At 37.9% G+C, this 17,507-nt stretch overlaps 1 protein-coding gene across 1 annotated transcript in view; it reads left to right on the top strand.

The window, feature by feature from the left end:
• Positions 1 to 17,507, top strand: part of PLA2R1 (phospholipase A2 receptor 1) — a 119,945-nt gene that overhangs the window by 29,339 nt on the left and 73,099 nt on the right. Inside the window, exons 4-8 of the mRNA XM_030324393.1 lie at positions 6,572 to 6,745; positions 11,541 to 11,654; positions 12,186 to 12,329; positions 14,563 to 14,757; positions 15,918 to 16,075. Coding sequence (XP_030180253.1) covers positions 6,572 to 6,745; positions 11,541 to 11,654; positions 12,186 to 12,329; positions 14,563 to 14,757; positions 15,918 to 16,075 — 785 coding nt within the window. The remainder of the gene's footprint in view (positions 1 to 6,571; positions 6,746 to 11,540; positions 11,655 to 12,185; positions 12,330 to 14,562; positions 14,758 to 15,917; positions 16,076 to 17,507) is intronic.

Below are 17,507 nucleotides of genomic sequence, written 5' to 3'. Positions count from 1 at the left end.
CAAATCATATATCTGATAAGGGATTTTATATCTAGAATATATAAAGAATTCTAATTAATTCAATAATCAAAAGACAAGCCAATTCAAAAATGGGTAAAGTATCTGAATATACTTTTCTCCAGAAAAGATTTAGAAATGGCCAATAAGCACATGAAAAGATGCTCATCTTTAGCCATCAGGGAAATTCAAACAGTAGCCACGATGAGATGCCACTTTACAACCAGCAGGATGGCTACAATCAGAAAGACAGATAACAAGTGCTGATGAAGATACAGAGAACTGAAGCTCTCATCCGCCACTGGTAGAATTGTAAAAGGGTACAGCTGCTTTGGAAAACAGTCTGTCAGTTCTTCAAAAGGTTAAACATCAAGTTACATGATCCTGCAATTCCACTCCTAGGTATGTATCTAGGAGAAATGAAAACATGTACCCATACAATAATCTATAAACAGATGCTCATAGCAGCATTATTCATAAAAGTCCAAAAATGGAAACAACCCAAATGTCTATCAACTGATCAAGGCATAAATAACATGTAATATAGCCATACAGTGGGATATTTTTGGGCAATAAAAAGAAGTAAAGTGCTGGTACATGCTACAACATAGACAACTCCTAGGAACAGTATGCTAACTGAAAGAAGCCAGTCACAAAAGACCACATATTATACAATTCTATTTATATGAACTGTCCAGAATAAGCGACAGTCTGTAAAGACAGAGACAAGATTAGTCTGATCAGCCTTGGACTGAAGGTGGGGATAGGGATTGAGGGGGAAATGGAGAGTGACTACTAATGGGTCCTGAGTGATGAAAATGTTCTAATCTAATTGTGGTGATGGTTGCACAATTCTTTGAATATACTAGAAATCATTGAATTATATACTTTAAATGAGTTATATGTCATGTCAAGTATATCTCAATAAAACTTATTTTTTTGAATGAGTAAATGGGAGATGAGTAATTGAAGATAGTGTGTGTATAAAAGGATTTGACTAATGGGGGTAGAGAAAAGGCAATGACTGGGATGGGGAGGTCAAGGGAGGAAGTATTTTTGTTTCTTATTGTTTGAGGATGAGAGACACTAGACCATCTTTGAATACATGTGGAAATGATCTAACAGAGAGAGGTTGAAGATACAGCAAAGTGAAAGCAATTGACTGTGTATATATGATCTCTCAGAAGACAGAGGAAGTAGGATCTAGAACATAGATGGACAGACTGGCCTTGCATAGATGTAAGGACAATTTCTCAAGAGGGAGAGGGTGGTACAGGTCCAAGAAGTTTGATTGATTAGGTCATAGGAGAAGATGAGGAAAAACTGGTCCAGTGGCTGTAGACTTTCTCTCTGAAGAAGGGGAAGAAGGAACAAAAAGTTTGGACAACAGAAAAAGTGTGAAATGAGGCTGCTGGAGAGCAAGCTTACTAGAGAAAACTAGCAGTGCTTCCAGGAAGTATTGAGGGTGGTTGATAATCAAATGATCAGAATGACTTTTCTGTGCTCCCCTGTTGGGTGCAGGCATAGAGAAGGCAAATGATTGGGCTCCTCTGTTGAAACAGTGCTCCATGCTCACTTATGGACTCAGTCCTTAACTTAAAGATTTAGCAACATGTATGGGGTGCCTGGGTGGCTCAGTTGGTTAAGCGTCCAACTTCAGCTCAGTCACGATCTCACGGTTCGTGAGTTCGAGCCCCACATTGGGCTCTGGGCTGATGGCTCAGAGCCTGGAGCCTGCTTCCGATTCTGTGTCTCCCTCTCTCTCTGCCCCTCCCCTGTTCGTGCTCTGTCTCTCTCTGTCCCCAAAATAAATAAACGTTAAAAAAAAAAATTAAAAAAAAAAAAAAGATTTAGCAACATGTAACAAAATTCACACCATCTCTTTTCTTGGGCTTCCAGGACCCACATCTACTAGCTCTCTTCTTTCTTTTGTGGCCACCATTTCTCAGCTTCCTTTGATAGTATATTCTCCTCTACCCAATTCCCTTTAAATGCAGATGGGTATGCTTGGGAAATAGCATGAAAAAGATGGAACATGGTACCTACTTTCCTGATACTTACATTTTATCAGGAAAAACAGAGAACTAATGAGAAAAATTAAATACATCATTTAATTTCAGTTGTGATCAGGGCTACCAAGAAGCCCTGTAAGGCATTGGGAATGTACAGCAGGAGGTCCTGACTTGGTCTGATATTCTTTTTACATGAGATTTACCAACACTTTGCAGAGAGCAGATACCCACCAACTATATGATGAGTAAATGAAAGACTAGGGGCGCCTGGGTGGCTCAGTTGGTTGAGTGTCCGACTTCAGCTCAGGTCATGATCTCACAGTTTGTGAGCTTGAGCCCTGTGTTGAGCTCTGTGCTGACAGCTCAGAGCCTGGAGCCTGCTTTGGATTCTGTGTCTCCCTCTCTCTCTCTCTCTGTGCTCCTCCCCTGCTTGCACTCTCTCTCTCAAAAGTAAATAAATATTTTAAAATAATAATAATAATAATAATAAAGACAAAAGAGAGAGAAAATAATAACTTTATAGCTTGGAGCTGCTCTAATAATATGAGAATTAATTTTTTTGAAGAACTCAAAAATTTTTTAAAGTGGCAAGACACAGTTGACTTGGGACAATGGCAAGGCTGTATCCTTAGGGAAGAAAAAACAGCCATGTTAACAGAGGAAAGGAATGGCTGCATCCCAGTCAAAATCCATAATAAAATCAACGTTGACATGAATAGACTTCAGTTCATTAGAAGAGAGGTATACTTGGGGGAAGGGGAGAATCACCTATTTATAACATGGTGCAAAAATATTTTGTACTCTTTCATCAAATAGTAGGAGATACAAAGATATATAGGACACAGTTGCTTTCCTTAAGGAGCTCATAATTTAGTGACAGAAGAAACAGTATAAAGACAACCATAGATGCAAAGAAAAATAACAATATGATTCCAGCCCTTAGAATTTTTCAAGAATAATTAAATGCACCTGAGACACCAGCCTTCAATCTTGCGATTTTCAGTGGCTTGGGAAGAGAGACTATGTACGAAGAAGCAAGAAAAATAAGAATAAGTAAATGTTAATGCTCCAGGCCAAGATGGGAGCCTATGCCAAGTGGGTTCCTGGGAAGCAGTCTCTGAGGCAGAGATGAACAGCAGGTCTCTTGGGGAATGTTCTCAGGATCAATACATGTGGAAAGCAAGGGAAGAAAGTAGCATTGTGCAGGACTGTGATGCAGGCCTGGTGACCCCTAGACTGACTCTATGAGAAGTTCTCAGGCTGGAATTACTCCCAGTTGAGGTGAAAGGAGGGACCTATAGCCTTGCACGGACCAGTCATAGTTTGCAGGCCGCCTTTGGGAAAGGAGATATTGGGGAAAGTGACTTCTGCAAAGGCAGTCCTTGAAAAACGTCTAATTAATACTGGAATGTGTCTGCTGACAGCTGCAGAAATAAGGCCTTCGATCCTGAAGGGAAATCAGGACAGCACATCCCAGTGCCCAGGCCCAGGGTAGCACTTTCATCCCATTTGTTACCATACAACCTTCAAATAAGATCCGTGGAGTGACACACAGTCTACCTAGAGAAGAAGAGAGAAGACTTGTGTCTGACTGCACAGAAGTACAAATTCTTAATATTTTAGTTAAAACCAAATGTCAGGGACACCTGGGTGGCTTAGTCAATTAAGCATCCGACTTTGGTTTCCTTTCAGGTCATGACCTCCTGGTTCATGAGTTCAAGGTTCATGAGTCTGAGCCCTACATTGGGCTTTCTGCTGTCAGCACAGAGCCTGTTTCAGATGCTCTGTCCCCCTCTCTCTCTGCCCCTCCTCCCTCTCAAAAAAAAAATCAACATAAAAAAATTCAATGACAAATGAACTTACTTGTTAGAAGAATATAGGCACCTGTTGCAAACATTTGACTGGAAGTTTCCTTTTGATTAACCATAAGAATTGGCACAGATAATCCAAACCAAGGACAATCTAACAAAACTGGGCTGTGTAATTTGCAGCAGAGACAGGATCACCTGTAAGCCTCCCATCTCAACTGTGCAATGTATGGAACTGATGCAGGTTACTGCAAAAAGCTGTGTCTACACAGCTCAGTCTATGTCCATTGAAAGGGCAGGACCAACTCTTGGCAAAAATGGGAATGAGATCAATTGTAGTGTCCTTCAGACCTTTACATGTCATGATATGGCTGTGGCCTGGAGACTTATAATTAGGATTTATTATCGAATCTTTCCTTATGGCAGGAGATGAGAGGCAGGTACCCTATGTCCAGATCTCTCTTCCTGACATCCTCCCCCAATTTCCCCTTCTGGTATCTTCTACCTACATCTCTCCCCTCTGACATCCTACTATCTTCTAGTAGTAAAGGGCTACTCAGACCTGCATGCACTCCTTGGGAAGTGCTTTAATTTTTTTCTTCCAAGTCAATATTTGCTGGTGTTTGCTTTGTGAACCACCTGGATTAGAATCAGGAATATGTTTAAAATGCAAGTTCCTGAATCCCACCTCAGACCTAATTCAGAATCCCTGGGACTGAGAACAAGGAATCTACATTTTCTGTACAAGCTACTAGATGATTTTTATGCAAATTGAAACTGTAGACACCACCCCCTACCCTTCTCTCATGGCCTCATGAGAGATGAACACCAGATGGACAGGGCTGAGCTTATGTCTATTATTATGTCTATTAACACTTACTGTGTTGTTCATCTCAGGGATGATCTAACATTCTAACTGAAGACAATCTCTAAAAACCCATTCTCAATGGGGAAATTTCAGACACCAGAGAAGAATGATTACTGAAATATTCCTCCTTCCTTTCTTCTCCTTTCCTTAATTTTTACTTGATGATAGCTTTGTCTTCTGCCCCTACTTGATGACAGCTTTCTCTTCTGCCTTCTTCAATCATGGGTCCTTCTATAAATTCATGTATCAGTCAGAAAACTCTATAGACAGCTTTAGAGTTATATGTGGTTTAATAACTTCTACTTAACTAACTCAGTTCTGGGGAAAGCACATTGTAATCAGACATGAAAACAAATTTTCACATTCCCAAGGGAACCATCTAAGTATTATGGAGAAAAGAAACAAACAAAAAAGATTTCATTGTTAAGTAAGTTTGAAGTATAACCAAATTAACATTGAGCTGTTTCTTTACTACAGACCTTCTCAGAGCCTTTTCTATGCTATTGTACATTTTGAACTTGGAGGTTATATATGCATTATGTCCCAGCTCTTCTTTTTTTTTTTTTTTTTATGAAATTTATTGACAAATTGGTTTCCATACAACACCCAGTGCTCATCCCAAAAGGTGCCCTCCTCAATACCCATCACCCACCCTCCCCTCCCTCCCACCCCCCATCAACCCTCAGTTTGTTCTCAGTTTTTAACAGTCTCTTATGCTTTGGCTCTCTCCCACTCTAACCTCTTTTTTTTTTTTTCCTTCCCCTCCCCCATGGGTTCCTGTTAAGTTTCTCAGGATCCACATAAGAGTGAAACCATATGGTATCTGTCTTTCTCTGTATGGCTTATTTCACTTAGCATCACACTCTCCAGTTCCATCCACGTTGCTACAAAGGGCCATATTTCATTTTTTCTCATTGCCACATAGTATTCCATTGTGTATATAAACCACAATTTCTTTATCCATTCATCAGTTGATTGTCCCAGCTCTTCTTAAAGAGCTTGTGAAGTTGTATTACTCTGTGGATCATACTTTGGGAAATAATGTTCTAGATTTTAGCAGATTGCCTGTCCATCCGTTACACTCATGCTGTAACATGTTTTGCATTTTCTACATTTTCACATTTTCTTCAAATTCTTTGGCTGAATTTGATTTCAGGTCATCACTATGGCTGCTTAGTTCATCTTGGGGATTGATTTAAAATTTTAGCAAAATCACCCAAAGTAGGTCTTTATTTTCTGTTATTTCAATAAACTTTAGATTTCAGATCCGCATTTCACACTTCATTAAATTTACTTTTAAGCATACTATGCAATGTTTCACAAGTGGATTTTACTTCTCTTCCTTTTGGCTGAAAGAGTTTTATCTTAAATTGAGTATCAGTATTCCTGTTCTCAGGGTTCATTTAAAAACTATGTTCATTTCAGACTCATATTTCTGTATCTCTTTTATCCCACCTAGCATTTTGGTATTTGGGGGAAAAGGCTTTTTGATACAACATTTGCATGTGTCTCAAATAAACATTTAAATGCTTTCAGTATAAAGCTCTAAATGACTGCTTTTTAAGGAACTCAGATGTTATTTTCACAAATACTTCACATCTATTTCCTCCTTTTAAAAATGCCTTCTCTTATTTTCCCAGAAGGGATTGGACCTTCTTTATTGATAATTTCTTGAATTTCCTTAAATCTTGAAAGAGTTGAACCATAAAGTGCCAGTGGGATAACAATGCATATTTCATCATAAAGACCTAATGAAGAATCAATAAGGCACTGAAGTTTTAGAGGTTGAAGTTGGAATCATTCCATTCAAATTCATTTTGGAAAAATACCTTGTTGTTTATATAAAATAGGATTATAGTTAATGTTGTAATGGACTTTGTTTTCAGCATCTGCAGAAGTGGGTTGTGATGCTGTCTGGGAGAAGGATCTCAATTCACACATTTGCTACCAATTCAACCTGCTTTCCTCTCTTTCCTGGAGTGAGGCACATTCTTCATGCCAGATGCAAGGAGGAGCTTTACTAAGTATTGCAGATGAGAATGAAGAAAACTTCATAAGGAGTAAGTAGGGGGATGATGCACACTGATATTAATGCAATTAAAATGATTTGTTAACAGTTATGTCCAGGTATGCAAAAATATATTCTGAATAAATAAAAACTCCCTTAAAAATATTTTTTCTTTTATTAATATGGTGCCGACTCACACCCAGAATTGTGACCTGTTTGCTGGGACATTCCATTTGCACCTGGGCATATATTCTTTATTTTCTCTCCCTTGGAGAAGAGGAATTGAGGCCCCAGCAAGGGACCCCGGAGAATTTGCAGCTCTAAAAGTGGATCTGGGAGACTTCTAAACTTACGTACAGATTCCTGCTCTGCTGGAGATCTTAGCTATTCAGCTTCTATTAATGAATAAGTCCTTTATTAATTTTTTCAATTTTTTTAATGTTTTATTTATTTTTGAGACAGAGAGAGGCATAGCATGAGCAGGGGAGGGGCAGAGAGAGAGGGAAACACAGAATCCAAAGCAGGCTCCAGGCTCTGAGCTGTCAGCACAGAGCCCGACGCAGGGCTCGAACCCACGGACTGTGAGATCATGACCTGAGCTGAAGTCAGACACTCAACCGACTGAGCCACCCAAGCGCCCCTAAGTCCTTTATTAATTAAACAAAATCTCACCTGTCAGTCAGTATGCACAGGTACATAGGCCTTCTCTTACATGACAAAGAACTTAAATTTAGTTGGAAAAGCAAAAGCACACACATATTAACTAACAGTATAAGACAATAATATGTCAAAGAGTTATGCTAAAAGGCTGGATCTTGGGTTTTACCTATCACCTAAACTCTCCTCTTACTTCTCCTTTATAGGTTAAATATGTTTGTAGATGTATACACACAGCTTTTAAAAAAATTTTAGAAACATTTGAAAATATCACAAAATTAGTCACTCATAAGTTTCTGATGCTTTTTTTCAAATTTTATTGCACATGTAGTACATGTTTATTCTAGAATAACTTTTTTTTTTTTTTTTTTGAGAGAGAGAGAGCATGAGTGGGGCAGAGGGAAAGAGAATCCCAAGCAGGCTTCATATTTAGCGTGGAGTCATGACCCTGGGATCATGACCTGAGCTGAAATCAAGACTGAATGCTTAACTGACTGAGCTACCCAGGAACCCCTAGAATATTCTTCAAATTTCAAGTATAAAGATAGAAAAGTATCCCATAATTCCATAATCCAGGAGCAATCATGTTTTTCTAAAAAAACAAAAAACAAAACCCAAAACATGTAAAGGCATGCATGCATATACAGTGTCTATGGAAAATAGTACTGAATAAATACAGGAGGCAGTTATTTCATGGTGGTTAGGAGCCGGAACCAGAGAACCATATGCTTGAGTTTGACTCCTGCCTCTACCACTTACTAGCAGAGCTCCTCCTACAAGTGACCTAACCTCTCTGTACCTCAAATCTCCCCCTATCAAATGGAAATAATAGCCATGCTACTTGTTAGCAGTACAGATTACACGTTATGATGCAGATGAAGTCTTAGAAAATAACAAACACTCAATGTGTGTTAACCATTTAACACCTATGCACACGGTTTGATAATATGCTTGTTTCATGCACCAGCATATAATGAACATCTGCCCATGTCTATAAATATAGGTCTGTATCATGGTTTTTAATGGTTACCTAGTATTATAGGTTACCAAGAATATATTTATCTAACCCCCTACTATTAGATAGTGATAGATAGGTAAAATTATTTATTTTGTTTTTATTTATTTGTTGCTCTTATAAACCATCCCTGCACTTACCTTTGGGCATAGATCCCCAATTATTTCTCTACAAGTTTGTGGAAGTGGATTCACTGGGTGGAAGATGAAGCTTTTGAAAGTCATCAATACCTTCCAGAAGGAACATAACAAATGCGTGAACAGGGCAGATTTGCCCCTTTTGCCCACAGACAGGCAAAAGTGGGAAATTATGATCAAAACTGATTTCAGTGAGTCATATTGCAGGGAAAACACCAGTTTCTAATATCATTATTAGCCTGTAATGGTTTTTACAGAAAAATTTTGCATACCATTTATGAATTATACTTGTTACCTATCTTGACTGTCAGAATTTCTAATAAGAAGGTTTGGACTTACTCATCAAACTTGAATAATGGTTAAAGAAGTAAGATATGTCAGAGACTTTGATTTAAATACCACAATTCTATAATTAGACTTCAGGGATTGTTTAGGAAAACAGAAGTCTATTCTATTCATAAAGACAGAACCCTGTTCTGACCATGGTATTTTTTTAATGATGAGAATAGTCTAGTTTTTTGCTAATTGCTGGTGAACATTAATAGTTATAAGGAATTATCTAAGCTGTCACAAATGCCAAGAAATATCCAAAAGAATTTAGGTTTGAGTTCATTATTATAGAACTGTGAGCCGATGTAGTCGTAAAGCTAAATAAACAGCTTTTGTAACCTTAAACACACATTATAAATTACCCAATGATTTTTTTGTGTATTGTTAAAACAACTGCACAGAGGGTATTTGAAATACCTCTAAGATAAGAATAATTAATATTTTAATATTTTAATTAGGTTATTTGAAAATACTGCTTGGCATTTGCCCTGATATGAAATGGGAAAATTTCTCTACCTTGTCAATCCATCTTCCATGCCGCCTCTTGTCATCACAATACCCACTATTTAATCCGATAGTGTTACTGAAAGGACTAATCAAAATGACGTTAGAAAGAGACTCTGTGTAAATGCCGCAGGAGTTTGGAAAGGTGGGACCAGTGAATGGTATGCTGTTTCTGTTTAGGGGTTTCTGGGGTCTCAGAATTACAACCCCATTTTTTCTCTTTCCTAAGTGGGTTAAGTTCTTCCAGTTTTCCACCATGTAACTGAAATGTTCAATCACAGAGGATGCTGCTGACTCATTTATTATGTGAATACACTGGTGTTTATACTTGGGGTGGTCATACAATTGATCATTCAAACTGAGACTCTTTTTAGAATAAAAGGGGATGCGATTAGTAATTATTCTGAAACTACCAGCATAAACCATGAGTTTTCCTGACACAAGTCTTACCTGCCAGGGCCTCAGTCTCAGTCCCCTGCATCTGGTTCAAATATATTGGGTTCCGATACAGATGAACCATAAGACAAAGAGAAAAGTGCTCCCTTTTATATATTAAAAGATTAAGTGGCAACATTTGAGAGTGTCACAAAATTAGTCACTTTCACTGAGTCTCTGTCTCTTCTATTTTTTTTTTACCTCCATGATCTGATGAGAAATCAACTTTTACTAAGTTTCTGAGACTTGTTTAAAATGTATCCTATAATAAATTTTGTTGGATTTTAAAGGAAGTTCTTTTATTTTTTTAAAGAAAAATAACTGAAATATAATCATAAACTATAATATACACTGTGTAGATCATTTTGAAATTATTGTGGCTTTCCTTTTGGCATTGTACATGATCAGTTTGGTGAATCCATTCTCTTTTTGGGGAGCCATAATCCCCAAATTCAGAAATATTATTAATATTTTAATTTAGTAGGTTGCATTTTACTCTCAATGTCAATAAAATCTCTAATTATTTTAAATACTTTAAAAGCATCATTTAAACAACTATATAATATTTTTATGCAATCAAAAATATCCATCCCTTAGTTTCCATTACATACTTCTCCCTGGTTCGCCTTCTACATTTTGGGCTGGCTTTTATTTATTTTTATTTCTTTTATTTTCTTTTATTCTAGAATAATTTTTTTTAATTCAGGTAACAAAAGAAAAACCAAAGAAAACTTTCCCCTAATTCTCTAATTTTGAACCATGTTTTTCAGCACAGGCATACCAATATACATGTTTATACATAGCATCTGTAACAAAAATGGGGTTAAATTAAAATGTGAGGAGCTATGGCACAGCGGTTGGGAGCAGGGGCCACAGAGGCAGCCTGACAGAAAGCCTTCTCCCAATCCCAGCTGAAGATGCAACATTGTATGGCTCCAGCCTGCCTGGATACTTTGGTCCCTTGGATTATGCTTCTCCTCTTGGTCACACAACTCCTACTGGCTCTCACACTGGACAGCCGTCCCGCCCCCACCCCCATTGCTGCTTGCTTTGGCATACCTTCTTAAATTTGAGGACTTGTCTCCATTCACTAACAATAATTATGTTTTCTCTTCCTTGCTAGATCCTGATAAAAAAAAAGTTCTTTACATTGTTTAATTTTTTAACTGTGAAATACTTCAAAAATATTGAAAAATGCAGAAAATTTTATGTGCACACACATATACCCATTATACTGATTTAACATCACTTCTTCCTATTCCCCTTACTTGGAGCCTATGGTAACCTCAGCAAACTGCAGTCCTGAGCCTCCAAGCCAAAGCTGCTACCAGGAACACATAGCAAGAGAGGACAGACAGAGGGGCGCTTTCTGGAGTGGACTTCCTGGACACTTCCTCCTCCCCCATCCAAAACCCTTAATTGCTTAATCAGATGGTCTCAGATGTGCAACCATGCACTCTTGGGTGGATTGATGATCCTTTAAAGGCAGCACTTCTGGATGCTTAGATTAAGCCCTTCACAGCTCAAGAACTGCTGTTAGTGAGCCTTTATAAGAATGCGGTGTTTCTCAAGATGCCAGAGCCTGACTTTGTTACTCTGAAGCATCAGAGTGGGGTTTAGTAGCACTTAAAACCCTTCTCTGTCATTGACTGCAATTCATTTATGACTACATCCTTCAGGAATGAGAAAACAAGAAAGAATTGTATCATTGTGGGGAGGGGGGTGTTTGTTTCCTCGTGTTCAAACTCTTATTTTTCTCTTCATTTTAGAGCACTTGGGCAGTGAAGCGGTGGAAATGTGGATAGGTCTGAATCAACTGGATGAAAATGCTGGCTGGCAGTGGTCTGATAGAACGCCGCTCAACTATCTGAACTGGAACCCGGGTACCTGCAGTGTTTTATGTGCCTTTGATGGGTAGAATTATCCCACAGCCTTACACAGAAGCTATATCCCACACATACAGAAGTCATGTTATTTTAAAAGTGGTTTATAAACATTTTTAAGCTTGCCTAAATTCCTATAAGGCAAGCTTTTCCAGACAAGAAAATGGAGGTCAAGAAGGTAAGCTGTTTCTCCAAGGTTGCAGGAGGGTTGGTTTAGAGCCAAGACTCTAGTCAGCTGTTTTAAAAAATAGCAACAAACTGCAAATATTTCTTTAAAACAAAATCAGCTATTGCTATCTTTGAAAAATCATTTCATTGTCATGTCTGGACTTCAACTGCAAAATCATAGATATAATATAGCATCTTCTAGGATTTGTCACACACGCCAGAGAAGAGCTATCTCCTTGATGCTAAAACACCACACTTACATATGTCAAATATATCATACTTGAATAAATAAAATGACATCAATATATTTTAAACTAACCACTTTTGCCTCTAACATTAAACACACATACACTGTATTTTCAGAAATAAGTTTTGAGCCATTTGTTGAGTATCATTGTGGAACATTGAATTCATTGATGCCAAATGCCTGGCAGAGTCGGGATTGTGGGTCCACCTTGCCTTATATATGTAAAAAGTATCTAAACCACAGTGATCAAGAAGTGACTGGTAAGTGATTTTACTTTAAGTTGGCTTTATGAGTTGCTTACTTGTCATCTCAATGTATTCAAATTCATTTACATTTTTGCTAGTAATTCACAATTTAAGCAGCTAGGGCTGGGTTTTATAGTTACATGAATAAAAATACGTAAGCAGATAATATCTGTTATTCCAAAGGCATCACGAATTTAACAAATGCATTTAGGTTTTTACTAAAAACCAAAGCAAAGGACCTAAGCATAGAAGACAATTTCTGCTGCTTTTTCTTTAATTTCTTTAATTGAGTTGTTCTGCATTAGAAAAACAAGATATGCTTCCTTTTCTAGTCTAGTTTTGTGTTTTAATGATGGTTACCTTAGAAATTAAATATAAATTAGAACACAGTTTTATAAAATTCTTTACTTCATTGATCTCCTACCATACTCTGAGTCTCTTATAACCATCCTCCTCAAAATAACATACAAATTTTATGTGCAACTAAGACTTAAACACTACCTAATTACAATCTAATACCTAAAGCCCAATTATTTGTTTTTAAGGTCTCCTGGCTCTTTTTAGTTTCTGTGGGAGTTAATGTCTTAACTCAGAAAGTAGACATAAAAACATAACCATATTTAGAAGAATCATGACCAGCATAATTAGGAACTCCAGATTTAAAATAAAGAGAATTATCATTTTTATTTATTTATAAATTTTTTAATGTTTATTTATTTTTGCAGAGAGAGGGAGAGAGAGACAGAGCATGAGTGGGGGAGGGGCAGAGAGAGAGGGAGACACAGAATCTGAAACAGGCTTCAGGCTCTGAGTTGGAAGCACAGAGCCCGACGCGGGGCTCAAACTCGCTGAGAGCGAGATCGTGACCTGAGCCCATGTCGGACGCTCAACCAACTGAGCCACCCAGGCGCCCCTAGAATTATCATTTTTAAATATTATTCCTTACAATCAGACGTTAACTTTCACTTTCCTTTAAGTGGCTAACCCTAAGTGAATGGTGGAATCAGGGGGGGGGGGGAGAAGCATTGTGCCATTTTTTTATGTAGAGTTTTCATTATGTCAAGAACATGCTGAAATTGCTATCGCTATTTATGTCCTTCCCTTCCATCTCTTCCTCTCTTACTCGTTTCTTTCTTAGGCCCTCCTGCCATCCTTCTTTTCTTCTCTTTTATTTACTCTAAGGTTCTACTAATTGAAGCCCAAAGACCACAAACGAGGGTAATTAAGCTAAATTAGTCGTTGCTTCAGGTTTAACAAATTCTTTCAATGACCTAGTCCAGTGTCTTCAAACTGTTTCTGGGATCTGAAGGTTCTTTGCTTGGCTCCACCCTGCTTCAATCAGAGAAATTTCTCTTTTATCTTTTTATCTTACCCATAGAGCAAAGTTTATGGTTTTAATTTCAAAAGGGGTTCTATGACCCCTTGGTTGAAAATCACTGGGGTAGATGATATCTAAATATTTAGATATCATTTGTGCTTAGCATCCCAGAGCAATTTTAAAACAATGTCTCATTTCCCAAATAGCAGTGGAGCTATATCTAACTAAATTAGTGCTTAAGGGAGGCACTCAGCTGTAGTTAATAAAATAAAGTAAAAATGCTAATTACCAGGTTGGGGACAAGCTTCTGGAAAGGGAGAGCCAAAAGTTCATATGCATACCACTGCCTTCCCTATTAGTGCCAAAGCATCCTGGAACTGTTCTGTAAGTCTAACCCAGGGTCCATATGAACCCAGAAGGACAACACAGACACTCAGACATACCCTAAAGGTGAAAGCTATTTGTCAACTCTGCTTTGGAGGAAGTAACCAGAATTTCAGGCTTTTTTTCAGCTGAGGATAAATATCTACATATTGTACATAAAATCTTTGGAATACCATTTATATTGTGTGTCATAATACTCATTTTTGGTGTAAAATAATTTTCTAAATGCAGAACTCTGACTGCTAAATTTTACATCTAGCCCTGACGGTTCACTTTGGCTTATGACCTTCACCAAGTCTCCTTACCTCTTTGTACCTTAGCTCATCTGTAAAATAAAGCACTGAGATCCATTCAATCTAGATCTAGATCCTATAGTGAATCCTTCTCAACTCTGAAGATGTAGATGATTTACATGTTATTGTTTCATATGTCTCTATTTTTCAAATTTTTAAAATAATCATATATTGATGGCAATTTCTATTAAGGCTAACAAGTAACATGTTAAAAATTGTGGAAAATGACATTGTTTTTCATTGTTTTAAAAAGAAAAAGATGCTTGGAAATATTACACTACCTACTGTGAGCCTGGCTGGAATCCCCATAATCGTAACTGCTATAAACTTCAGAAAGAAAAAAAGACCTGGAAGGAAGCTTTGCATTCTTGCCAGTCTGACAACAGCACATTAATAAACATTGCCTCATTAGCACAGGTGGAGTTTCTTATAACCCTCCTTGGAGATGGTAAGTGCCACATGTCTTTGAACTAAGAGGTATGAAATATAATGTAGTCACTATCTTTATTAGTGGAGTTGAAAAGAAGTTAAGCTATGTAAAAGTGATGATTTATGGTATATATATCTGAAGTTTCAAAAACATTAAAAAAAAAACATGAAACTTAAACCTGTAATTTAGCTTTATGGCCACTAGATAGCAGTCATGTGCTATGGTCATGTGATCTAAGTAGTAATGGAATTCCTTAGATAAATAATTGGATTTTAATAACTGTAGCCAGTGAAAGGTTTGGTGGTTTTCAAGCTGTGTGCCATGGTTCAGGAATTCTGAGCTCCTGGGCCTGCACCCACCATCCGTGCATCAGAGCAGGCCTCCCCCTGTGTCTTGTATTTGACATGGAATTCTTCTGAAAAACATTGAAATCACTGAGTTAGAGTAAATTTTTTTTTTAATGAAAAAAAAAATCTCCAGAGTCTACACTGGTGACCTTTTGGAAGTTAGGTTTTAGTTTCGAGTAAAAACAAAAATCCTCTCTGTCACTTTTTCTCACCTGCTGCATTTGAGATTAAAAGAATCCTGTGGCTGCCTCTGTCTCAATAGGGGCACTTGAACGTTTCTCTCAGCCTCCTAGGGTCTTTTCACCTTACCTGGGCTGTCAAACTTTATTTACTTTTCTGGCAACCCCATTGCTCCCATTTTCATGCTTCTAAGAGTTTCTGCTCCTCTTTTTCCCATGGCAAAAAAAAAAAAGAGAGAGAGAGAGAGAGAGAAAAGTCAAGAAAAAATATATTGTAAAGATTTTTCTTTTAAAGGTCCTTTTCCTAATCCAATTGACCTTCCTATTTTCCCTTTATCTAGGCAAAAGCAAAACCATACTGATCAAATATACTTTTCATACAGTAGCAGGAACTAATTAGAGTCCCAGCAATCTGACTTGCTTTTAAGCTTTGTCCTTGCATTGGCTTTAGCTCATACTCTGCCCCACTTACAAGGTCTGAGTCAAGCAGATGGGATAGTATAGGGGGAACAGGTTTAAGTAGATATTTTATACTGAGACTTAAAAGGTTTTATCACATGAAAAAATAAAGAAGAAATCATTTATAACAGGCCTGGTGCATTATCTCCTTTGCATTAATAGGATTCCTGTAGTTTACATTTCTCTCTTACAGAAAATGCATCAGAAACATGGATTGGTTTGAGCAGCAATAAAATTCCAGTTTCCTTTGAATGGTCCAATGGCTCTTCAGTCACCTTTACTAATTGGCACGCACTTGAGCCCCAAATTCTTCCAAATAGAAGCCAACTATGTGTTTCAGCAGAGCAATCTGTAAGTTGATTTGTTTGTTTAGTGCTCACTTTGCTGGATTTGTATTGAGGGCCACCTGCATCAGGGACTTGGGCTGTGGCAGAGACCAAGGCACAGTCCCTACTCCTCCTGGGGCTTCTATGCTAGGCAGTAAACATGCACACACAGGAGAAACATGGTAATTATAGTTGCGATCATAGCTTTGAGGAGATAGGTGATGTGATGGTGAACAACCTGGGTTGGGGCTGCTACTTCATACAGAATGGTCAGGGCTCTCCAAAGAGGTGATGTTTAAGCTAGAACTTAAAAAAAAAAAAAAAAGCCTCTGGAGGAGCAGGGGAAGAACATTCCAGCCAGGGGACAGCTGCTAGTGTAAAAGCTCAAAGGCCGGCCAAGGCTTGCCATGTTTAATAATCAAAAAGGAGACCAGTGTGGCTTGAGGGGATCCTAGGAGAGGGGGCAGGTAGAATGCAAAAATGTGAAGCTTATAGTCCTGGTATAGAATGACAAAAGGACTTCAAGGAGATGAAGGGCATTGTTTGATTTACATTTTATTTTATTTTATTGTGGCTCAAACACACAAACCATGACCTGAGCCAAAGTCAGAAGCTCAACCAACTGAGCCACCCAGGTGCCCCTTGATTTACATTTTAAAAAATAACTGTGGCTGCTACATAGAGAGTAGCTTAGAGAAAGACAGAAAATGGAAGCAGAGAAACCAGTTTGGGGGCTACTTCAGTGTTGAATTGGGGTAGTGAATATAGAGACAAGGAGAGAAATTCAAAGATCCCTTGGAGGATAGGAATTGTTGCTAGTAGATGTGGGGTGAGAGAGGAATAGGTTTTTGGCTAGAGCAACCACCATGTTTGTGGATGATGGTGCCATTGACCACCGTGGTGAAGATGTAAGGGGAAGATCTGAGGTGTCAGGAAATTACTCTAGAGACTGATGATTTTTAAGCTCCATTATCCTATTAACATAAAAGGATTTCTACAATGTGCGTAACCTCATTGAAAACTGTGAATCAATGGAAAATCTTGCTCTTTTCCTCACAAGAATGTAATGGTCCCGGTGGCCTTAACATCACACTTATTTCTATGCCCTAATCTCTCATTTATCTAAAACATCTGATTTAATCTGAAGTCATTTGAAGGGTTTATTATATGTTTAAAATAGACTTAATCTCTTTGATCAGATAGTTACTAAACTCACTGGCTGAGTTTTAAGTCATTAGGATTTGGTAGGCATTCTCACTCTTTCTTACCACCAGGAGGTCACCATGTCAAGTGCAGTTAATTAAATGTTACTTAAGTAGCTGGACAAAGTAATGGCACCAACCAAACATAGAAAATTTCTAAGCACTTACTTTGATGGCACATTTCATTGTTTCCTCTTTTAGGTTGTTATAGATATGCTCAGTTACAATTAAAATGCCAAGGTAGTTCTCAAGTCA

The sequence above is a fragment of the Lynx canadensis genome, chromosome C1 (assembly GCF_007474595.2).
Source record: "Lynx canadensis isolate LIC74 chromosome C1, mLynCan4.pri.v2, whole genome shotgun sequence".
Classification (NCBI taxonomy): domain Eukaryota; kingdom Metazoa; phylum Chordata; class Mammalia; order Carnivora; family Felidae; genus Lynx; species Lynx canadensis.
Note: the sequence above shows the minus strand (reverse complement) of the source record. Positions and strands in the feature narration are given on the sequence as shown.